General features: G+C 47.7%; 1 protein-coding gene across 3 annotated transcripts in view; it reads right to left on the bottom strand.

The window, feature by feature from the left end:
- Positions 1-21,224, bottom strand: part of PKM (pyruvate kinase M1/2) — a 26,938-nt gene extending 5,714 nt beyond the window's left edge. The window contains exons 1-8 of one of the 3 annotated variants that reach the window (XM_027067699.2): positions 21,082-21,224; positions 9,830-10,011; positions 8,943-9,034; positions 4,514-4,645; positions 3,888-4,074; positions 2,832-3,102; positions 1,236-1,386; positions 884-1,036 (exon numbers count right to left, since the gene is read on the bottom strand). In XM_027067699.2, the coding sequence (XP_026923500.1) occupies positions 884-1,036; positions 1,236-1,386; positions 2,832-3,102; positions 3,888-4,074; positions 4,514-4,645; positions 8,943-9,034; positions 9,830-9,983 (1,140 nt within the window). In that variant the 5' untranslated portion in view covers positions 9,984-10,011; positions 21,082-21,224. Of the gene's footprint in view, positions 1-883; positions 1,037-1,235; positions 1,387-2,831; positions 3,103-3,887; positions 4,075-4,513; positions 4,646-8,942; positions 9,035-9,829; positions 10,031-21,081 lie in introns of those variants that run through there. The other 2 variants (XM_053223772.1, XM_053223771.1) reach the window with 2 other exon arrangements.

The following is a 21,224-nucleotide window of genomic DNA, read 5'->3' as shown; positions in this document are numbered from 1 at the left end:
AAGTTCGCTGAGCTCCACACACATCATGAGCACTGACGTGGGGCTGTTGTTGAGAAAGTGAACCTACAGCACTCAGTTCTCCCTGGCCTGAGGAGCCCTGGTAACTAAAGCCTGGGCGGACTCTTGAGCAAGTCTAGAGCTGGACCAGACAAGGCAGAGGAACGGAGAAGCAGCCCAGCAGTGGGTCACGGCCGAGCCAAAGAGCCTTGAAGAGCTAGCTCAAAGAAGAGCCGCATCCAGGACTCCTCCGGATGCTCGATGCAGGCCCAGCAGGCCCAGCCCTCCTCCTGCCTCTATTTGTGGACCTGCTGCCAGTCACTAAACCCCACATTTTAGCCTGAGGCATGTGCAGCAGCTCAGCAAAGCAGGCCCGGCTGCAGGCGCCATGCAAGGAGAGCTCGGTCACCACCCCCAAGCACACCCGGGGCCCCGGGGGTGGGGAGGGGGTGGCACCTGATGTGGAACAGGTGGGGAATCAAATGGACCCCAAACAGATCGGCTGAGAACAGGAGCCTATGGCTTTTTCCAGAATGGGACAGAGATACTCAGGGGTCCTTCGGGCTGTCCAGAGGAAAACTACAAGTAATCTTAGTACTTGAACCAAGGGATGGACTCACAGCCTTGAAGCCAGAAGTGAAGTGCGCTCTAATGGAGGACGCCTCCAGAGCAGAGGAAAGAGGAGGGAGTGTGAGCAGGGAAGGCAGAGGAGGAGAAAACCCAACGTACCCCTCTCCCCAGCACACACCTCACTCTTATTGTGACTTATAGAGGATCATCAAAGACTGAGGGCCCAGACGCCTAAAAGGTGTCACTCTGTACCAGAGCTTGCCTCCACCCTGGGCCCGGCCTGAGCCCGCGGAGATGGGGAGACTCGAAAACTCACCAGGTGCTGCATGCGAACAGCCTCCAGGGGGTAGTCCCCTTTGGCGGTCTCTCCAGAAAGCATGATACAGTCGGCTCCATCCAAGACCGCATTGGCCACATCACTGCCCTCAGCCCTGGTGGGACGGGGCTTCTTGATCATGCTCTCCAGCATCTGGGAGGGGGACAGGGCATGAGTGAGATGCAGCCTCGGCAGCCTTCAGAGATGAAGGTCTACCAGCTAACCCCCTGGATACGTGTCTGCACATGAGGGGAAGGAAGGGTGTGTGTGTGTTTGAGAGACATGGGGCAGGCCCTGGGGAGAGCCCAGGTGGCCTCCCCATAAGCGTATGAGCGCAGGGAGAGGCACATGCCTGCGTCGCACAGATGACAGGCTTCCCAGCTCGGTTGCACCTCCCAATCATCATCTTCTGAGCAAGGAAGACCTTCTCTGCAGGAATCTCAATGCCTAGATCACCACGAGCCACCATGATCCCATCGCTGGCTTCCAGGATTTCATCAAACCTGACAGAGAGGTTAGGAAGAGAGAGAGGTTACATGGAACAAGGCCACAACTGCATTAATTACTGCACACAGGAAGTTCTCCTGGGTTCTATGACCTCATCACACGTATAAAGAGGCGACGGGGTGTTTCAGCTACCTTAGCCGCCCCCCAAAGTAGGCTAACACTTGCCCTGGCTTCTTCAGCACTAGCATGAGAACTTCACTGAAGGGGCAGGGAGGAGAGCAAGGTTTCCTCCAAAGCCCTGTAGGCTCATTTCCTCTCCATCTGCACCTCAAGGCCCCCTCTTAAGGCATCTCTCTACCGTCTCCACTCTAGCTAGCACTTCCAAGGCAGAAAGAGAACCCGAGGCCAACTGACTGCTCACGACATAAAGGTCCTTGGCCAGAAGGGCTGCTCCTTGAGGTGGCCCCCTCCCAACGTGCTGAAGGCAAGAATAGCTGTGGCTCTGCCTGGTCTGTGGCCAGGGTCAGCGAGCACCCATGGCTCATCAGGATGGCAGGATCCCAGTACAAAGGACGTCTATGCAAAGTTAAGGATGGCAAGGTCAAACAGTGGGCGGGGCCACTCCACCCACCCTCCCCAAGTACATGCCTAATCCACACAAGTAGGTCTGGGGTTTTAGCTGTGCCGGCTTATGTTCCTAGCAGGGAGCTGGAGAGGAACAGAGGTCACGGAGCTGGTCATACCCACTCGGCTCAACCTGGGGAATACTGGGGAGGTGGTGAAATGGAGCTGGGACCATCTAATACACCTGGAGAGGCATATGCTTTCCTCCAGGAAGCTGGTAACATTCCAGAGCCCAAACATCAGGCCAGCTGCTTTCTAAGCGAAGATAAGGACACCACGAGCTTCTACATGCCTCCCAAGTGAGGGGCTAAAAAGGGCCCCTTCCTAAGGGCCTGCTACCTTCCTTCTGTTGTGAAAAAATGGTGGTGTAGGTGGGGGGGTGGGGTGGAGGGGCAATATCCCCTTATTCCGGCAAACATAGGTAGTGCTCCTTATTAGGAGGACAGCATAATGGCCCTTGACCTGTGAGCAGTGACCCTGTCCACTCCCAACGCTGGTCCCTGGGCCTGTGGAACAGTATCAATCACCACTGGGAAGCACCAGCATGCCCATCACCTGGGAAGATATATATGTATTTTTTTTTTAAATACCAATGCCTTGGGGCACCTTCGGACTCAGTCCGAAGAGCCGTGCAACTCTTGGTCTCAGGGTTGTGGGTTTGAGCCCCAAGCTGGGTGTAGAGACTGTATACATACATGCATGAATAAAAATAACCAATGCCTTTCATTCTCCCTGCTTAAGAGGGACTCCATGGGTCTGGCCTAAGCTAGGGAGTCTGCATTCTGATAGGCTGGTCACCAGGTTTGGGAACTGGATATTCACAGGATATAGCCTTTTTGGAAAGTGCGGGGCGGGGGGGGGGGGGGGGAGCACTTACCTCCGAACTCCCTCATGATTCTCGATTTTGCTGATTATCTTGATGTTCTTTCCTTTTTCTCCCAGGACCTTTCTAACTTCATGGACATCAGATGCTTTGCGGATGAAAGATGCAAACACCATATCTACATCCTGCTCTACCCCAAATTTCAGATCCTGGATGTCCTTTTCTGACACAGCAGGCAAGTCCACAGCAGCCCCAGGAAGGTTCACACCCTTCTTGCTCCCCAGGGAGCCACCATTCTCCACCTCTGTCACCAGGAAGTCAGCACCTGTGTAAAACAGAGTGGGGGGGGGGGAGGGGCAGAGCAATGAGGGCACAACATCCTCAACAGGAAGCAGGCTCTCCCCAGTATAGTGAACTGAAAGCAGTACATTGTGGGCACTGGAGCCCTATGTCCAGAAGTCAAATACCACCTCACTAATTGTACAATCTTGGGCGAGTCAACTAACCTCTCTGTGCCTCAGTTTCCTCACCAACATGTTATATAGGGATAATAGTATCTGATACTCATAAGACTGTTTTAAAATTTACACAAATTATCGTGTAAAATGCTTAGGACCAGTGCCGGACACTTAAATATCAGCTATCATCCCCAAGTATACTAGAGTCCTGCACATATCATATTGATGGAAGATAGAAAGCAGAAAGGCTTTCTACCAGTGAGGATGGATTAAAAAAAAACTCTCGTATCTCCTAAAAGCACGATTAAGTTGAAGTCTGTTTTAAAAAACAACATAAGGAATTATAGAGGAACCTGGGTGGCTCAGCCGATTAAGCGTCCAACTTTGGCTCAGGTGGTGATGATCTCATGGTTTGTGAGTTCAAGCCCTGCATCGGGCTCTGACAGCATGGAGCCTGCTTGGGTTCTGTCTGTCTACCCCTCCCCCACTTGCTCTCTCTCACAAAATAAATAACTTAGGGGAAAAAAAAGAGGAATTCCTGAGAATAGACTTAATCTTGCTGTCAGCCAAACAAACTTCCCATGTTTCTTGTGTTAAAGGAAATTTAAAGAATGGGAGATGGTTTCAGACAATGAGATGCTGACTCCAGTACCTTTCTCCTTCACCAACAGAGAGATAAGCCCATCGTCCACGTAGACCTTGCTGCCCACTTCCACCACCTTGCAAATGTTCTTGTAGTCCAGCCACAGGACCTTCTCATCACATTTTTCCATGTAGGCATTGTCCAAGGTGATCTTGAGAGTGGCTCCTTTCTTCAGCTCCACCTCTGCGGTGCCACTCTACAGACAAAACAGTTTACTGCCATGAGTCCAGCCCTCATGGCAGGAAAAGAAAAGTTCTTTCCTCCTGGGAAAAACGCTCAAATCTCAGCCAGAAGTACAATAAAGCGTCTGGCTTTGGGAATAAATGATCTTCTTCTCAAACTTACCTCAAAGAAGTCATCCAGGAAAAACCTACAACGTTTTAGTCACACTATTTAATGACAGGGGAAAAGGGATGAAGAGAGGCTTGGAACTAGGTTTTTAGAGTAAAAAAGCTTCCTCTCTGGTATCATTTCTTAGCAAAGTACATCAAATCAACATCGTTTACAGTGATGAATAGAACTCTCCTTTCTAGATCTAAACTAAGGAACATGGCCTCCGAGCAGGGCACAGACATGGCCCTCCAGAGCCCACCGCCCCCTGTACCTTCCCTGTCCCCACTCCCGGTGATACTTACGCCCTTGATGAGCCCAGTTCGGATCTCAGGTCCTTTGGTGTCCAGGGCCACAGCAACTGGCCGGTAACGAATGGGGTCAGAAGCAAAGCTTTCCGTGGCTGCACGCACATTCTTGATGGTCTCAGCATGGTACTGGGGGTAAGGAAGGAGAATGATGGGTGTCCTCCCACATGAGGAGCTAGCCCCAGAACTGAAGTTGATCCCTCAAGGAAAAGCCTTGGATGTTCCAAACCCCTGCCTTCTTTGGCTAGCCTCAGTGTCATCCATTCACTGAGCACCCTCAACCTTATCTCAATCCCCTTGGTTTCTGCCCACTTCTTCCACAGCACTAACTCGCTCATGGGCAAATCTTAGTTTAGAACACTGCCACCAAAACCCACTACAGGTATGGTGTAAACACATCTCAACATAAAAAGAAGCGTGTCTTATTTTCTCTAGGACCTGGGAATTACTCTCCCTCGGCAAATAAAACAGGCAACTGAAATAAAAGACCTTGCACTTATGTGTGCACAGTGCTGGTCCGGCAATCAGTGTCAGATTCTGATAGATTTGGCAATTCTGAGCTTTTTCCTCTACTGATTCCAAGTACAATTCAAACTCCAGAGTTACTTACTTAAGCTTACAATGGCCAAGCTACACAACTCATTGCTAAGGTCCGGCAGACCTGGTTTTTACAATCACTTTCCGGAGCAGTCTAGGGAAAGTTGGGAATACGCCTCTCTCTGAACTAAATGCCCTGGCTTCCATCTTTTTCCTAAGCCCTTTCTTTTTTCCAATTGTTGCTACCATCTGACTAAAAGGAGACTCAAAGCCAAGACGTCAAAAGTGCTTAGTATAATCAACAGGACACTGCTGATTAACAGAAGCACCCAATTCAGCACTTTGCAGGCCCTGTCCTTCAGCCACCCGGTCCAGGAGAGTGGCACCCACAAGGAGGCTGGAGGGGAGCCAGAACAAGGACAGTGCTGCCAGAAGCTTGTGTCTGAAAATCTTCAGCTTTTAATTATGCTATCTAATGAGGACCAATGGCTGTTTTCTGGGGGCAGAGGCCCTTATTCTAAGTTATAAAAATTTCTTTCTATTGCTGACTCACAATAGAAACAATAGAGAATAGAATATAGAGATAACTTTTCAAAGAAATGGGTGTTTCATATGGTCAAATCCCTTTCCCTCGGAGCTGATGTGAGGCGTAAAAGAATCCATGAAGTATTTAGAACAGAGATGAACAACAGTAATTACTTAATAATTGTTGCCTAGCATTACCATCATCTTCTATTGACCATTCTATTTCATCCAATATGCACTTTGTGTTTGGTCATGAGGCAGACATTCTTTTAGTAGACAACTGGATTTGGCTGTAAAGTTTTATTTGTGCTTTCTGCCTCTAAGGGAACAAGCCTCGTGTGCTAACCTGTCTGGTTCGGGTACTGTCCTTGGCTCATCTTACTGTCAGGGTGTGCTGATTTCAAAGAACATACTGGGAAGACTTCTGTACTTCTCTAGGCTCTGGGACAGTGTGACAGAGGATCTAACTGCTCCTTCAAGGCAGTCAGAAGGAAGTCATCAAAGTCATTTAGGCCTGGTGTTCTGAACCAGAGCTAGAGCTAATGGCCACATTTTCAATTTCTTCAGGCTGTTCATCTATTTATATTTTCTACATCTTGGATATTACCTTTTCTTGGAAAAGAGTCAAGTTCATCTCAATGTATAGAAATTAAAGAAGTCTTTTTATGACTTTCAAACTCTCTTCTAATACATAGGAAATATTCCCTTCTCCTACTCTTTTTTTTTTTTTTTGTGCATCCTGATTCTTGACCAGGTTTTCCAGAAGTTTCTGTGCTACAGAGGTGTTTTGGTTTGTCAAATTTAGTTTTTATTTCATGAAGTTATGCTTTTAAATCAATGCTTTCCCTTCACCCCTTTTAGATTATTTGGTTACTAGTATTTTAACTATTTCATTTACTTTCATTAGGACTTTTGTTTTCTGGTAAGTACATTTAAGTCTGTGTTAAGACTTAAAGTTTCCACAAAAAAATATGCCAGAGGATATGGCCTATATAATTTCCATTTTATGGAACTTGAGGGGTGGGTTTTGGTGGCCTAATAAATTTTAAAATCCTAAGCATTTTAAATAAATATGTGTTTTGGTCTTGAGTGGACATAAAGTCATCTATTTATATACATACCAATAAGATTATTAGGTCTTATATTATTAGGTCTTATATATCTACAGTTATCTTTTGGTACACTGCTGGAAGGTGTACTGAAGTCTTCCACTAGGGCTGTGGTTTTGCTGGATGTTAACAAGTGGTAAAGAAGTCCATCAGTTAATACTGTCCTTGTGGAAGATTCTAAATTTAGGTTGTTTAAAAGTCAGCATCACTGGGACCACATGTTCAGTAAGAACACATCTTGCCCAGGTGAACTGCTATAAGTGGGGTTAGGGAGACTGGCAAAAAGATAAGATGCAGATAGTAGATGGCCCTCTGTTAGAGGGAGAGAAAACAATTTCAATGTTCTATTTTAAAAGAGTACTTAAAAACTGTCAAGAGCTGGGAAAGCATGCTATAGCATCTAGTCAAACTTGCATGTGAAGTAAGAGCTTTGACATGCAGTCAAAACTAAAACTGTTTACGTTACATTATGTAATATTAAATTATATAAATATATATAATATTAGAACAATTTCAGATGAGCCAAAACCGTGATCCCAGAGACAACCTTATCCTGGTCAAAAACCGCAGAATAAACCCACTAGAGACACTTGGGGAGTATTTTGTTGTTGCTGCGTTTTTTTTAAGTCCCAATTCTAACTTAGGAATAAGAGTCAAAGCAGAGGTTATCTCCAAATGCGTCTTGTAGTTTAAAAAGACCAAAATCCCTGAGCCAGCCCCTGTCCAGCAGGTGCAGTAGACAGCACGCAGCCTTGCCATTTCAGAGCTGCAGTGGTGTTATTTTACTGGATGGAAGAGGCCACAAGCCTAGTTAAAGGTCAACTTCTTAAAATCTATTTCTGCTTCTGCTACACAGAGGAGACCCTGGCACGGTCCAGGAGCAGGGATCAATAGTGAACCAATCCCCACTGGTATCTTTAGCTCTGTCTTTGGGCTAAGCTAACACTTGCAGGAATTCCTAGGGACTTCTGCCAAGGACCCCGACATCGGAAAATTACAGAATGTCACCACAGACCTGTCTTAACCTGCCTAAAGTGCCGGCTGAGCACAGTTCCTCTGAACTTGGTCAGGCCTCCATGACATTTGGAAGCCGGCCGCCTGCCAGGCCATAGGCTGTTTATGGAACACGGGCTACGGAACTCACGATGGAGAGTCTCACATTTCCAGACAGGAGAAATTCGCCTCTTGGACTGTACTTCCTGAGGCTTTATTTTTAGTCTAAACTTAACACCAGCTTCCAAATGCCAGAGGGCAACCCCTTACCACTTGCCCTTACGGGGTAGCATTTTCCTTTTTCTAAACAGAAGAGTGAGGGGAGTTTGGCCCATCCATTACTTTCGTACCAATGCCAGTATGAAATCTCATGGCTTATGAGTAAGGCTGATGGTTTTTAAAAGGAACTGTATGTCAAGGAACCTCAATTCCTCCCTCAAAATGAGTTTGGGAACAGAAGCAGGCAGGAATGGAGCACTTCCCAGTAGCTAGGGAAAGCCTCTGTCCACAGGTCAAGTCAGCTCATAAACAGCCTCAGCACAAATACATTCCTACCACGCTGCTGGAGAAGTGTGCAGACTTTATTTTAATGTACCAGAGCCCCTGGGAAGACACAGGCCAGGAACACAATGTTGATGAAAGGGGGTATTATATGCCAATGCCATGTTAGTGCATGAGACTCAGTCCTTAACTTGCAATAAGGACTTCTCCTGTACCTGCTCAGTTATCTAACCTAGGCCAGAATTCAATCTGCAGGGTGACCTTTTGTCTCATCACCTCAATATGAACTGTTACAGAAACCCAAGGGTAAGGAGGTGTCAAGCACTGTGGCCACGATACTTAATGGCTTACAAGGTTTTCCAGTAGAACCCTTCCACACTTTTTTTTTAAGTTTATTTTTCCCAGCAATCTTTATACCCAACTTGGGGCCCAAACCCACAACCCCAAGATCAAGAGTCGCATGTTCCTCTGACTGAGCCAGTCAGGCACCCCAAACCTTCCATACTCTTGTGAACACAGGTGTGTGGGATAACCACGGCCAATAACAAAACGAATCTTCTTTGTGGAAGGAGACTTGGCCAGTTGAGATAGCAGGAGATGGGGAAAGGAAGAGTAGGGATAGGCTAGTGAAGACGATCTCCCCATTGGCTGTAAACCCCAGATTCTTTCTTGCCTGACCCACTGTGGTTAAATGAACACCGCACTCCCACCCAATTTCCTACATGCTCTCCCAGTGGCCAAACTGTCCAGCTGAGGCTCACCTCATGAGTTCCATGAGAGAAGTTCAGACGAGCCACATTCATTCCAGATTTAATCATCTCTTTCAATATCTCCACAGATCGGGAAGCCGGACCTAGTGAAAAAAATTTTAAAGCCTAAGTGTTATTCAAAGTAGGAATAACACTTGAGTTTGAAGAACTCTGGATATTCTTTGTCCCTAAATTTCCCTCCTGCAAAAAGCTCAAAATTCTTTCAAAAGCATATACATAGCTGTTATTGTGTTTGCCCACTTTCTTGATTTAAGGAGTCACTTTTCCTATTTCCTTCAAATTCTACGGGCTCCTATTTAACTAGGAAAGCCTAAGTAAGACTTGGCCAGCCCTCTCTGCTCTCCCTGAAGGCTAGCCAGATGTCCAACCACAGAACTGTGGTTGCACAGAGCCATGTCAAAAAGGTCTTCCCAAGAGGGGCACCTGGGTGGCTCAATCGGTTAAGCATCCGACTTCGGCTCAGATCATGATTTCATGGTTCATGAGTTTGAGCCCTGCATCGGGCTCTCTGCTGTCAGTGCAGAGCCCGCTTTGGATCCTTGGTCTTCTTCTTTCTCTCTCTGCCCCTCCACTGCTCTCTCCCTTTCTCTCAAAACTAAAACATTTTTTAAAATCTTAAAAAAAAAAAAAAGATCTTCCTAAGATTTCTGAGATGCTCCTAAAAGAGGTGCTAAGGAAGACATCGTCTAAATTTCGCCTTAAGTAGCAAAAACAGAGCATACTAATTCCTTACTGCAACTTCCTATGACCTGAGTTCCCACAAGAATCTGTGTAGCCTCTCACTCAGCAACCAGGTTTGCTACATTTATTTTGTCTTTTCAGGAGAGAAAAGATCACTGTCATAGGAGGCCCTCGTTTTGAGGGGCACACCCACTCACCGATGGTACAGATGATGCCCGTGTTACGGGCCGTGATGGGTGGCGAGTCAATGTCCAGGCGGCACATGTGCTCCAAGAACGTGTCAGCCATGGCTGCGTGCAGCTGCTGGGTCTGAATGAAGGCAGTCCCGACATCACTGTGGGGCTTTGACATGGCTGCTGAGGTCCTGGGTCCAGGAGAACTGAAGAGAGAATATCAGTCTGAGAAGCCCAGGTAGTTAATATACCACTTGGCACATGAGGCGGTTTCCTGCTTACACATTAACTCAATAAGCACACTTTGCACACAAGCCACAGGGAGCCCTGCCACGCTCTGGCCATGTGGGTGCTCCTCAAGTCAGGCATAGGGTTCACACGGCCGTGAGCAAGTGGGAAGGACCTCAAAGAACAGTTTAAAACCTCGTACCCAATGTGTGTACTTCCCAAGTACCTGCTGTAAGCAGACCCCCCTTACAACAGCTCATATCTACCTTGACAGCTTTCTTGTCCATCCTACAAACATGTCACAGGCATGGAAAGAGCTTCCCCAAAAGAAAATTGTAACTGATCTTCCAGTGAGGTAAAGAATGGAATCCTAGTTTAGTACCTTGGCGAATCTAGATCTTTGTATGAAAAGCTATCTCAAAGCTATAAATGTCTGCTACAGGGCAGGGCACCCACATTGGCTTTTAACAATCCCCACCCAAACGCAAAGTGAATTTCCTGGTTGTAAAGACAGCCACCAACCATGCAGTCCGTTGAGCTCTGGGATACTAGATTTTCACTAACACGGGGCACACATCAAGTTCATTTTCCTCGACTCACTCTAGCAGGAGAGTTCACAGACAGATAGTAGAAACCAGTCCCTAGACAGGAAGCAAAGTTGATCCAAACCCAGGAGTCTACCTAAAAACTACATCTACTTTTGGTCAGCAGCACTTTAGGACACACAAAGTAATTTGCATAAATTCAAGGATAACCCCAAAGGGCACTGGTCTCATTCTAAAATTAGTACAGCAACTTTAACAGGACAGTCACAACGTGAGGAAATTAAGATTGCTTGCCAAATCCTTTTCCCACCTGATTTTCTGATGCACCATCCCAGTTCAACTTCCTGACAAGTACACCACCCTAAGTAACAAAGACCATCTGTGTTTCAGGTAATTAACCAGGCCAGGTCACAATCCTGACAACTGTCCCGACCTTTGCTTTCTTCATTACTGACTTACAACTAAACTCACTCAGCTGGTTAGTTAGCTGATTACAAAGACTTGAGAAGTTTCCAGGCAGTGTCTTAAGAACCATCAGGTAAGGATGGGAGCCAGAGCTGGACACTCCTCATCAGAAGGCTGTCCCTCTCAAGTTCTCAGACCAAGGGCTACTCCTTCTAAAACCCTTGAGCCTAGAGGCTTCAGGCCAGGCTCTGGAACAAGCCCCTCTTCAGCCCTGTCCCTCCTCTTCCTATAAATCTAAGGCACCCTGATATATCACTCTTACAATCTTTCTCCTCCTCCATCCTTGACTTGATGGCCTCTCTGGGTAGTTCGAGTAGACCATGCATCTAAACCTACCTCTGCTACCTTCGAGAATTGTGATAAAAGCCCAAGAAGCTTTGTGACCAGGTATGAGCAAACCTGTCAGCTACTGAAAATGGATGGTTACCACATTTTAAAAAAAAGGGGGAGGGAGGGGCGCCTGGGTGGCTCAGCGGGTTAAGCATCTGACTTCGGCTCAGGTCATGATCTCACAGTTTGTGAGTTCCAGCCCCACAGCGGGCTCTGTGCTGACAGCTCGGAGCCTGGAGGCTGCTTCGGATTCTGTGCCTCCCTCTCTCTCTGCCCCTCCCCCATTCACACTCTGTGTGTGTCTCTCTCTCAAAAATAAATAAATTTTTGAAGAAAGAAAGAAAGAAAGAAAGAAAGAAAGAAAGAAAGAAAGAAAGAAAGAGAAAGAAAAGAGAAAAGAAAAGAAAAGAAAAGAAAAGAAAAGAAAAGAAAAAAGAAAAGAAAAGAAAGAAAACAAAGGGCTACCACCAGTCCTCAACTACAGAAGCCAAAACTTTAAAACTGGGGAAGTAAGATATTGGCTAACTATTCCACATGACAAATGCACTGTTCCCTTCAGTGTGCATTTCCTAACTCTAATACAACATACCAGGCAGCAAAATGAAAACATCAACCCTCTCCTCCATGACCTATTTGGTTTTATATCTGTTAACACCTAATACTAGGAGGTATTCCAGTGTCTGTTGAATGACCTTTCAGTGTATCTTAACACCTCTTTGCCGAAGTCAAAGTTCTACCCCCCTTCTCCTCCTTCCCTGAATCTGAAGCACTGAGGAATTACTGAAGGTACTGCCTGGGCAGGCAGGGTTCCTTTACCTGCACTGATGGGGAGTCAGGGTTGCTGCCTGCAGAGCACACAGCGGGTGGGGCTTAGGCAAGTCTGGCTGTGAAGGGAACACTACTGAAGAGATGGCACCAGGGGGCACACGAACCCAGTTGGAACACAAAGGCCTTGCTGTGGCCTCCAAGTGGAGTCACCATCCAGTTTGAGGACTGTATCATGAACCAAATAAGATCTGAATGAATGGGTTGGAGTAACTAACCCCAATCTTCTTAAAAACCATCAGCTGTCAAAAACAAAAACCAACACCCCCCCCCCCCCCAAAAAATAAAAAAATCATCAGCATCAGCTGCCTCTTCTCTAGACCTGAGACATCAGGGTTTCCTTGCAAGGACCTGGCTGGGGCCACTGGTTATTGGGTCATACCTTGTGTTCTCTGGGCTTGGGCTTCCGATGACATAATGCTCTTTTTTTGGCTCAGGGTGGCTCCTTGGCCCCACTTGCAAAGATCGCTCGGAGCTGAGTAAAGTTTGCTCTGCAGAGCTGTACAAGGATCAAGGCAGAAGCTGAGTGTAACTAAAGTTCTTTGGGGCAATGGAAAAAATTACCTTAGTAACCAGGTAGCCAGGTGGTAGCTGCTCCCAGAGGTTCAGCTATGTTACAGAGAAAATACCAAGAAACTGGTAACAGAAACTTTGCAGGTAAAAGTAAGTTCTTACTGGCTCCTCTACGATGCTTTATCTCCTAGTGGAGACCAGATTACCTTCCCTCTAAATTTTCTTTAAGCCTGGGGGTTTACTAACATTTCACTATTCTATATAAGAACCTGGTTGGTTTTGGCTCAGGTCTTGATCTCATGGTTCGTGAGACTGAGCCCCACACTGCGCTCTGCACTGCCAGCACGGGTGCTGCTTGGGATTCTTTCTCTTCCTCTCCCTCTGCCCCTCCCCCACTCGCACTGGCGCGCTCTCTCTCAAAATAAATAAACTTTAAAATAAACATACATTTGGGGCGCCTGGGTAGCTCAGTCAGTTAAGCATCCGACTTCGGCTCAGGTCATGATCTCGAGGTTCGTGAGTTCAAGCCCCGTGTCAGGCTCTGGGCTGATGGCTCAGAGCCTGGAGCCTGTTTTGGATTCTGTGTCTCCCTCTCTCTCTGCCCCTCCCCCGTTCATGCTCTGTCTCTCTCTCAAAAATAAATAAACGTTAAAAAAAAATTAAAAAATAAAATAAACATACTTTTAACTGGAAAAATATCTACCTAAATATTAACAGCACATCAGCTGGTGATAGGATTACAGCAAATTTTTTTCTTCCTTTTACTAATTTACCGTAATGAAATATTTCCATATTAAGAAAAATGGCAACTGTACCTCTCCTGAAAATGATAACATTTATAAGTTTCCTGGTAAAAGTGTTGGAATTAAAAGGGTTAGAAGCTTCTGGTTTTATTAATCAACCACTGCTCTATGCATTTCAGGAATACTCTGCTTAAATGGGGCAGAGGTGAGATAACACAGCTTAGGCCCTAAGTTAATCAAGTCCGCAGGACAATTCTATGCAAAAAAAACTATTAGTCACGCACCCAATTCCAGCAAACTTTTTTTCCTGTTTAGTCTGTCCTCAATCTTTACGGCAAAATCTTTGTGACAGGGATGTTCTGGTACAGAAGGGCTGTCTCCAAGGCCAGGAGCAGATACAATTATATTGGGCTCAAACAATAATCCTATGTCACCATGTCAAGTTAAATCTGAGCTTTTCCAAGCTCTGATCTTTTGCTCACCCAGGCTATTAAACACACAAAAAATAACAAATGAAAATCTGTTTGGCATTTGAGCGCATTTACATGCCAGCAATAAAAAAAAAAAAAAAAAAAAAAAAAAAAAAGCCTGCTTGTCCAGACTCCTATGCGGTATCTCAACATGTCCTTAAAGACCCCTACCAAACCAGGGAACTCGGGTCTCATCCCCAGGTCACCGGCGGGTCTCCTGCCTCAGGCTCTGCCCCAGAGCCTCCTTTGCCGGAGGGTCAGGGCTCTGCTGCCAAGGTCCTCCACGAGCCTCTCTTGAACGCAAGCTGCCCACCCTGCCAACCACCTAACTTGAGTTCTTCCTAAACACCCTCGACTGTCCCCTAGCCCCAGGATGGCAGTCCCAGCCCGGTTTCTCGGGGCGGGCCTCTGGGAAGAGCTCCCCGCCCCTCAGGCTGGACAGTGCCCGCCAGGACATGCAGCCAGGCCAGTGCCCGTCTGACTCACTACTGCATCCTCCTCCTTGGGAGGCAGACACATGCGCAGCCAACCTCCAGCCAGCAGTGGAAGCCCGGCGTACCCACTGATGGTGGCAAATGCTGTGCTCGGGTGCGGGAACCTTACTCGTGAGCATGAGCCCCTGCAGTAGGATCTTCCTCACAGCCATTTCTCCTCTGTGAGAAAGGAGACAGCGTCAGAGCCTCAGTGCAGGCTGAGGGGCTGGAGTAGCTACGCTCACAGCTCAGCTCCATGCACCCCTCCTCCCACCTCTCCTCCTCGTCTCCAGCAGCTCCTGGTTCTCTAGCTTCATTCGTGCCAGAAACGATTCTTTGGCCGCTATCCAGAAACCAGAGCAGGAAGGAGCATCCAAAAAATACGACATGCCTCTTCTTAGAGCCAGTACTGTTGGCGAGTTGTGCCGGGAAGGCTTCACGCTTCGCCAATTCTTTCACAAAGGCCCAAATCATTCTGCCCTAGTAAACCAGCCTGGCCCATGGGCCTGTATGTGCATAACCCAATTTTTAACCAGCCAGGGCACTCTGCACCAAGTGTGTCCTGATGTCAAACCTCACCACACAGAGTAACCCAATTATGATGGCACCTGGTGCCCCCCATTGTGTTCCCTGCTCTGACATCAATTTGCTATCTGCACCTCCAGGTCAGCATGACAAAGGCCTTTCAATTCCCCAATCTTCAGACAAGGTGTCCAGGCCAGCCTGCTCTCTAGGAGCTCTCTTCCTAGATGCCAGAGCAATAGAAATCCCAAGACTGGCCCTAATCTGACTATGACAACACCGACATCAAAATAGGTGCTGGGCCACCTACAGAACCTAGTAAGGTCTAGACTGAATGGCTGTTTGTCCTTATATTCACTTACAGTAATGACATCATGTATTTACACATGAAGTAGGGTATGGAGGAAAAGGCATTTCTAGCTAAGAGATGTGAATCTCAAGTCCAATCTACCCTCAGCAGGCCCAGTAATAGAACGCCAAGTCTAGTTTACCTGGTTACTTACATAAAACAAAAATGAGCCCCCTTGCAGGTTCAAGTAAAATTCCCTTGCTTTTATTTATTCAGGGCTACAACTAAGGGACTTATACTTTACAAGCAGGGGCCTAAGGTTCTATTTCAAACTTGAGTGTAAAGAGGGCACTAAGACAGACACAAAATGGGCCCACCCCCCAAAGGACCACTCAACCCCAGGGCAGCTAAGTCCCAAGTCAGAGAAACATCCCACGTCCTCGTTTGACCACAGATGCTCAGAGCAGAGAACTGGTTTCAGCCTGAAGGAGAAGTCCGGAGGAAGCTTTTGTTGTCCTGTGTTATGATGTCTCCTTACTAGGCTTAAAATAATGAGGCAGTGTTTTAGGGCATGATATTCATACTCTGGAAGCAGCAAGGGACCTGGAACCCTGTAGTTTAGGGCCCAAGTCAGGGACAACCAGGACGGGTGACGGCCTCCAGAGTGAGGCATTAGCTCAGCATTTAAAGGAAGAGCTGCCCTGCATCACAGTTGGAGGGAGGAGAAGGGGGAAAAGGGGAGATGGGAGGAGGAATGGCAGGACCAGCTCTCTAAGAGCACGGACCTAGTTTGTATGGCTGGTCTTCCTATAGTGACCTTCACAGATTTGCTTCTATTTTATTTTGAACTAAGGAAAAAAAAATAATTAACAGCTGTATTTCTACCACCCAGAACTGACTACTAACAGCCAGAATTTTAGGCTTAAAAAAAAAAATGCATTTTGTAGAGTTCATTTTCCCTCTATCCCCACACCCCTCCAACCCTTCCACAGCCTGTCACGAACTCTGACACCCAACTACTGTCAGGAATTTTCTATCCTTCTAATTCATTTAAGTGTGACTATATCTATACCAACCCCCATGATACTGTTTTCTAAAATGTTCTAAGTAGTATACTGTTACAAACAAACAACTTGCATTTTTCAGCACATTTAAGACCTATCTGGTGGGTACATTAGATCTGGTGAATTCATATGAACTGCTGTCCTAGTCCACTACACGACTAGATCATTTGCTTATGTATTATGTATTCTCTTACTGGTTGACCATCCTCCTCCTCCCACTGAATCAATTTTTCCACCATTAATCAGTATAAAGACAACTCTATCCTAGTACATGGTTCCTTGTGCAAATGTGAACTCCTCTCTCTATATCTCCACAAATGGAATTTATGAGTCACAGGGTATGTTTATTTTCTCTTTTACTAAATATCGTTGAACTGCTCTCCATTTACAACCAACCAGTAATGTGAGCTCCTGCCCTCTTATACCTCTGCCCAACATTCAATATTGTGAGGGCTTTAAAATGTCCATCCATGTGATAGGTTTATTAACCTGCTTTCTAATGTAGTAACAAAAGAGGGATACCAGATATCCAAAGTCTCTACTTCCCTACCTCTAACTAGATCAAACCTCCCAGGGCTCTTCCAAAAGTGTCCATGATTTTGTCTCCTATACCATGACTGACTCACTGGGTAATTCTCTTGCACTCATCACTGGAAACCAGGAAGACACCAACTGTCTAAAATTAAATAAATACTATCTGTAAGTTGATTTCAAAGGCCTGGAAGGAACGGGGGCCTTTTCACAGAACTTTCTGGACTGCATCAGCTAAGCTTGGTGCTATCATAGCTGGTCTTGGCATATTCACCCCAGAGCCCCTGCCTAACATCCAAAACAAGGCTTGCTGGTGTCAGGAGAGAGAGGCTTAGTTAGAGCTCCCCAAAAGCTTCTCCTATGGACAGAAGTGGGGGAGGTAAGTCTCAGAGGCCACCGGAGGTACTGCAGCCTGGCTTGCCCTCCTACGTGCAGACCAGCACAAACCACTGCAGGGGCGGGGCCACGCCGCTTGGTGGCCCTGCCAACCTTCTGAACTGAGCAGTCAGACCGGGAGGCAAAAAGGCCCAACAGAGGTTGCATGGCACCATCCACTACGCACCCCAGCTCACTGTCCCCAAAACAGCTTCTCTAACAAAGCCCCAAATAATCAGACTACTCATTTATCTAGCCTAAGACTGGCTTTTGGTGAAAAATCCAAGTTCCCAGAAAGTATGCTAGTATTAAGAACAGTCTTCCCTTAGCTCTGTTCCTATCTGTACCAGAATTAAGGTTTAAAATGATGACTCAGGGTCCTGTAAGACCAAAAAATATATATATGTGTATATACAGATATACACACATATATATACATATATACGTATATACATAGACACACACACACACATATATATATTTTTAAGTAATCTCTATGCCCAACATGGGGCTCAAACTCACGACCCCAAGATCAAGAGTCGCATGCTCTACTGACTAAGCCAGCCAGGCACCCCTCCTGTAAGACCTTTTACCGAATCACTTAAACATCTCACAAGACCCTCGACAAGGTTGCAAGAAAACTCTGCTCACACTGGCAACTCATTCTTGTGGTGTACCGACCAACTGAGATTTGACTGTGGACGTTTGGAATGATTCAGAAATTAAATGTCAAATGAGTCATTTTCCCCTACCTAGAGCGGTCTTAGCTCTTGGCTAAAATAACACATCCTGACATGTCTTCACACAAGCTGAAGCAAAATAAATTAGAACGAGTTTAGTGTGAGTTGATAATGCACGGGTTGCGTTTTTTATACTTTCTAGCTCATAGTCATTTCCTCATTTCTTCCATTGCCTCAACATTAAGAAACGACTTTAAGAAATAAAATGACTTTTCCTGTGACCCCCCCCCACCCCCACCCCCATTAATGTCACAACATTGAAGGCACAGAAGCAACTCCCTACAAGGTGCTAGCTGTTTGGAGTCCCAGCTACCAAATTTGCCAAGTCACTGGCAAATTATTGGGTCTTAGAGACCCAATAAGGCTTTTTGCTAAACTATGAATTCAACACTAAAATTATTTGCTTCTAATGCAGTACTTAGAAGTGTAACTTCACTCTGAAGTGAGTTCAAGGACATTCAGTCATTATTCATGACCATTACAGCCCTCCTCCCACAAAGGGAGCCATGGCCCCGGAGTAGTCTCAGGAATGCAGGGATACAGGCCACATTACTTGGGCCCGGGGTTCTGCCATGCTGCACCCTAAGGTCTTAGGGCAGTACAGAGAGCCAGGGAACCTGGACAACTATTTTTCACTTAGTCGAAACCATTTTTAACTTGGGGGAAACACATGCTTCACTGTCTGACTCATTGAATAGGGAGAAGGGACTTTTTAAACCTGTGAAGACCACAGTGCAGTTTCCCACTCACCCAATGAAGAGAATTCTCTCAAAAGCAGATAAGTTGAAAGGTTGAGTCATCTTCCCCACAGAGGACCCCCCTCCACCACAGACCTGGTGCTGGGTTACATACCCTTCCCCTCAGAACAGCCCCACTGCATTTCCCAACAGCATCCTCAGGCAACAGGAGAGTGAATTATTTGCTAATAATGCTGCAGAGCAGAAGTCCTGACCTAGGCTAGCCTCTGTACCCCAGGGAGTGACCACACCCTCAGTACTGCCAACAGGAGGCTGCAGTCCCTGCCTGGGATCCTCACCTCCACTCACCAGCTGGTAAAGCAAACCCTAGAACTCCACCTGGCATAGGTGGGGATGACAGTGAAGATTTCAGTTTATAAGTTTGTTTCTACTCTCCTAGCCAAACATCAATTGCTGAAATTCTGCCTCCTTGCCTTCCTTCCTCTGCAGGTCCCTATTCTCAGGAGATCAAAGAGCCACTGTAGCAAGTAGAGAGCTGCAAGGTAACATTATTAGTTACTTTGTAAACACTGTACCAAGATGCCTTAAGGGATTGGTTTCCAGGAGATGTCTGCATTTTAATCATGGCTCCAAAGATTAACTAGGAATACCTGTTTGGGTATGGCATGGAGAAGATGAGCCCTCATGCTCAATTACGGTTTAAGTAATTGTGCTCAGCGAACAAAGAATACATTGGAAGGCATTTCTCCTGGACATCTCACTAGAGCTCAGACACTGAGCGGAGTATTCACCATATATTCATGTAACTGGGTATATAGTGACCAATCCTTTCAACCATTAGGAGGAAAATGTTACTCCGAGTTTGTACATGGGAAACTGAGGTCCTGGGGCTGAATTCTCTCTCTCATTCTAGATGTTAATGAGTCGAACCCGATTCTAAAAGCCCATTAACTTCCCAATGCCTCTGTCCATCATGCCTGGACTTTACCCATCAGGCTCACGTGGACAGGAGAGGATCAATGTCCTAGGTTTGAAGAATACAGATAAAAACCAAGGGATGCCTTTCCATGACTGGACTTTTAAATAACCTTACTACTGGAAGGTACTTTTCTGCTTCAAACCCAGTGTGTGATGCCACCTCGTGTGGCCTTTCTCCATCCCTCGCCCAACAGGAAGCGATCCCTTCCTCGCAGCAGTTACCACTGTTGGTTCCCTAATCACATTATGAGCTTTGTGGGCTATGACCTTTCTGGTCATAGAAAAACAGCTTAGCACACAGAGATTTTATTGAGTGAACGCGGTACGTGGCGTCAAGCTCCTGACATATTTCTATTCTGCCCATAACCTGCTCCCACCCACCCCGAGATCTCCGTGTTCTGAAACCGGGGAGTATGTGTTCAGCGAGGTGAGGCAGAGGCGAGGCTGCACCGGTCCTGCGGAGGGGCGGGGCGGGTCCCGGTCCGCTACATGCAGCTCCGCCGCGGCAGGAGGGAGCCCCGGGACCCTCCTCGGAGCCAGCGCGGCGAATCTGGGCGGCCCCAAACAAGAATGCGCCACAGGGGCAACCACCCTTTCCTCCCCATGCAGCGGGAAGGCCGAGGGTTACATAACCTTCCAAATGGGCCGCGGGCCGCCGCTGCATCCCCCGGCGGCACGGGAGCCGGCCCAGCCCATCCGCAGACCACTGCGATTAGGGACGTGAGCTGGGGATACGGGCCCGGGGCTCCAGGACCCAGGCGAGAAAGCGGGGTGGCAAGGGGGGGGGGGTGCAGGCGGACGTGACCAGAACAGAGGGGAGGGGCGAGGACCCGGGCTGAGCGAATCAGAGAGCGGAGGAGAGGGATGCGGAGGAGCGGACGTGACCAGAATGGAGGGGGAGGGGCGGGACCAGGGCATGAATGGGGGAAGGGGCAGACACGAGGGGGGACAAGGACGCGGGAAGAGCACGCGAAGCTGAATGGAGACGGCACGGGGGGAGGGAGCTGGGGAACGGGTTTCGAGGAGAGATTACAAGGAAAGCATCCGAATGAGGGGGGCAGGGCCGGGCTGAGGGCCCAGGGAGGGGGAATGGTACAGTATTAAGGGGCCAGGGGAGGAGGCAAGCAGATGAGCAGGGGGTGAGGGAGGAAAGGAAGGAATCCGAGGAGGGAATACTGGAAGGAAGGCGAGGATGGAAGCAGCTCGAGAAGAGGGAGGCGAGGATGGGACCAGAATGGGGGTGAGCACTGGGGCAGGGGAGGGCCGGCTGTGGAACAAACAAGAGCTGGTGGGGTCTGGGGGCTCTGACGAGCAGACCCTAGGCGCGAGCTGGCTCTCTCTCCCGACTTCAACCGGGTGCAAGATGCCCAGGACCCTGCGCCGGCCCCAGTGTAAGTGCCCTGAGTGCGCAGACGGCCGGGAGTCCGCACTAGCCGTGTGCACGGAACCCTGGTGGGGACGGATGGCCCAGCCTCTGCCCCGCTCACCTCCGGCGCGGTCCCGCTCGAGCTGCAGTGCGGCTGCAGAAAGGTCTGGACGCTCGCGACGCGACGCTGCTGTGCGGCAATCGGCCGCTTGAGCCCCAAGGTTATCCAGGCTGCAGCCGCCGCAATCCCTCCGCCGCCCCGCC

Source organism: Acinonyx jubatus, chromosome B3, assembly GCF_027475565.1.
Source record: "Acinonyx jubatus isolate Ajub_Pintada_27869175 chromosome B3, VMU_Ajub_asm_v1.0, whole genome shotgun sequence".
Lineage (NCBI taxonomy): Eukaryota > Metazoa > Chordata > Mammalia > Carnivora > Felidae > Acinonyx > Acinonyx jubatus.
This window is presented reverse-complemented; position numbering and strand designations above follow the sequence as displayed.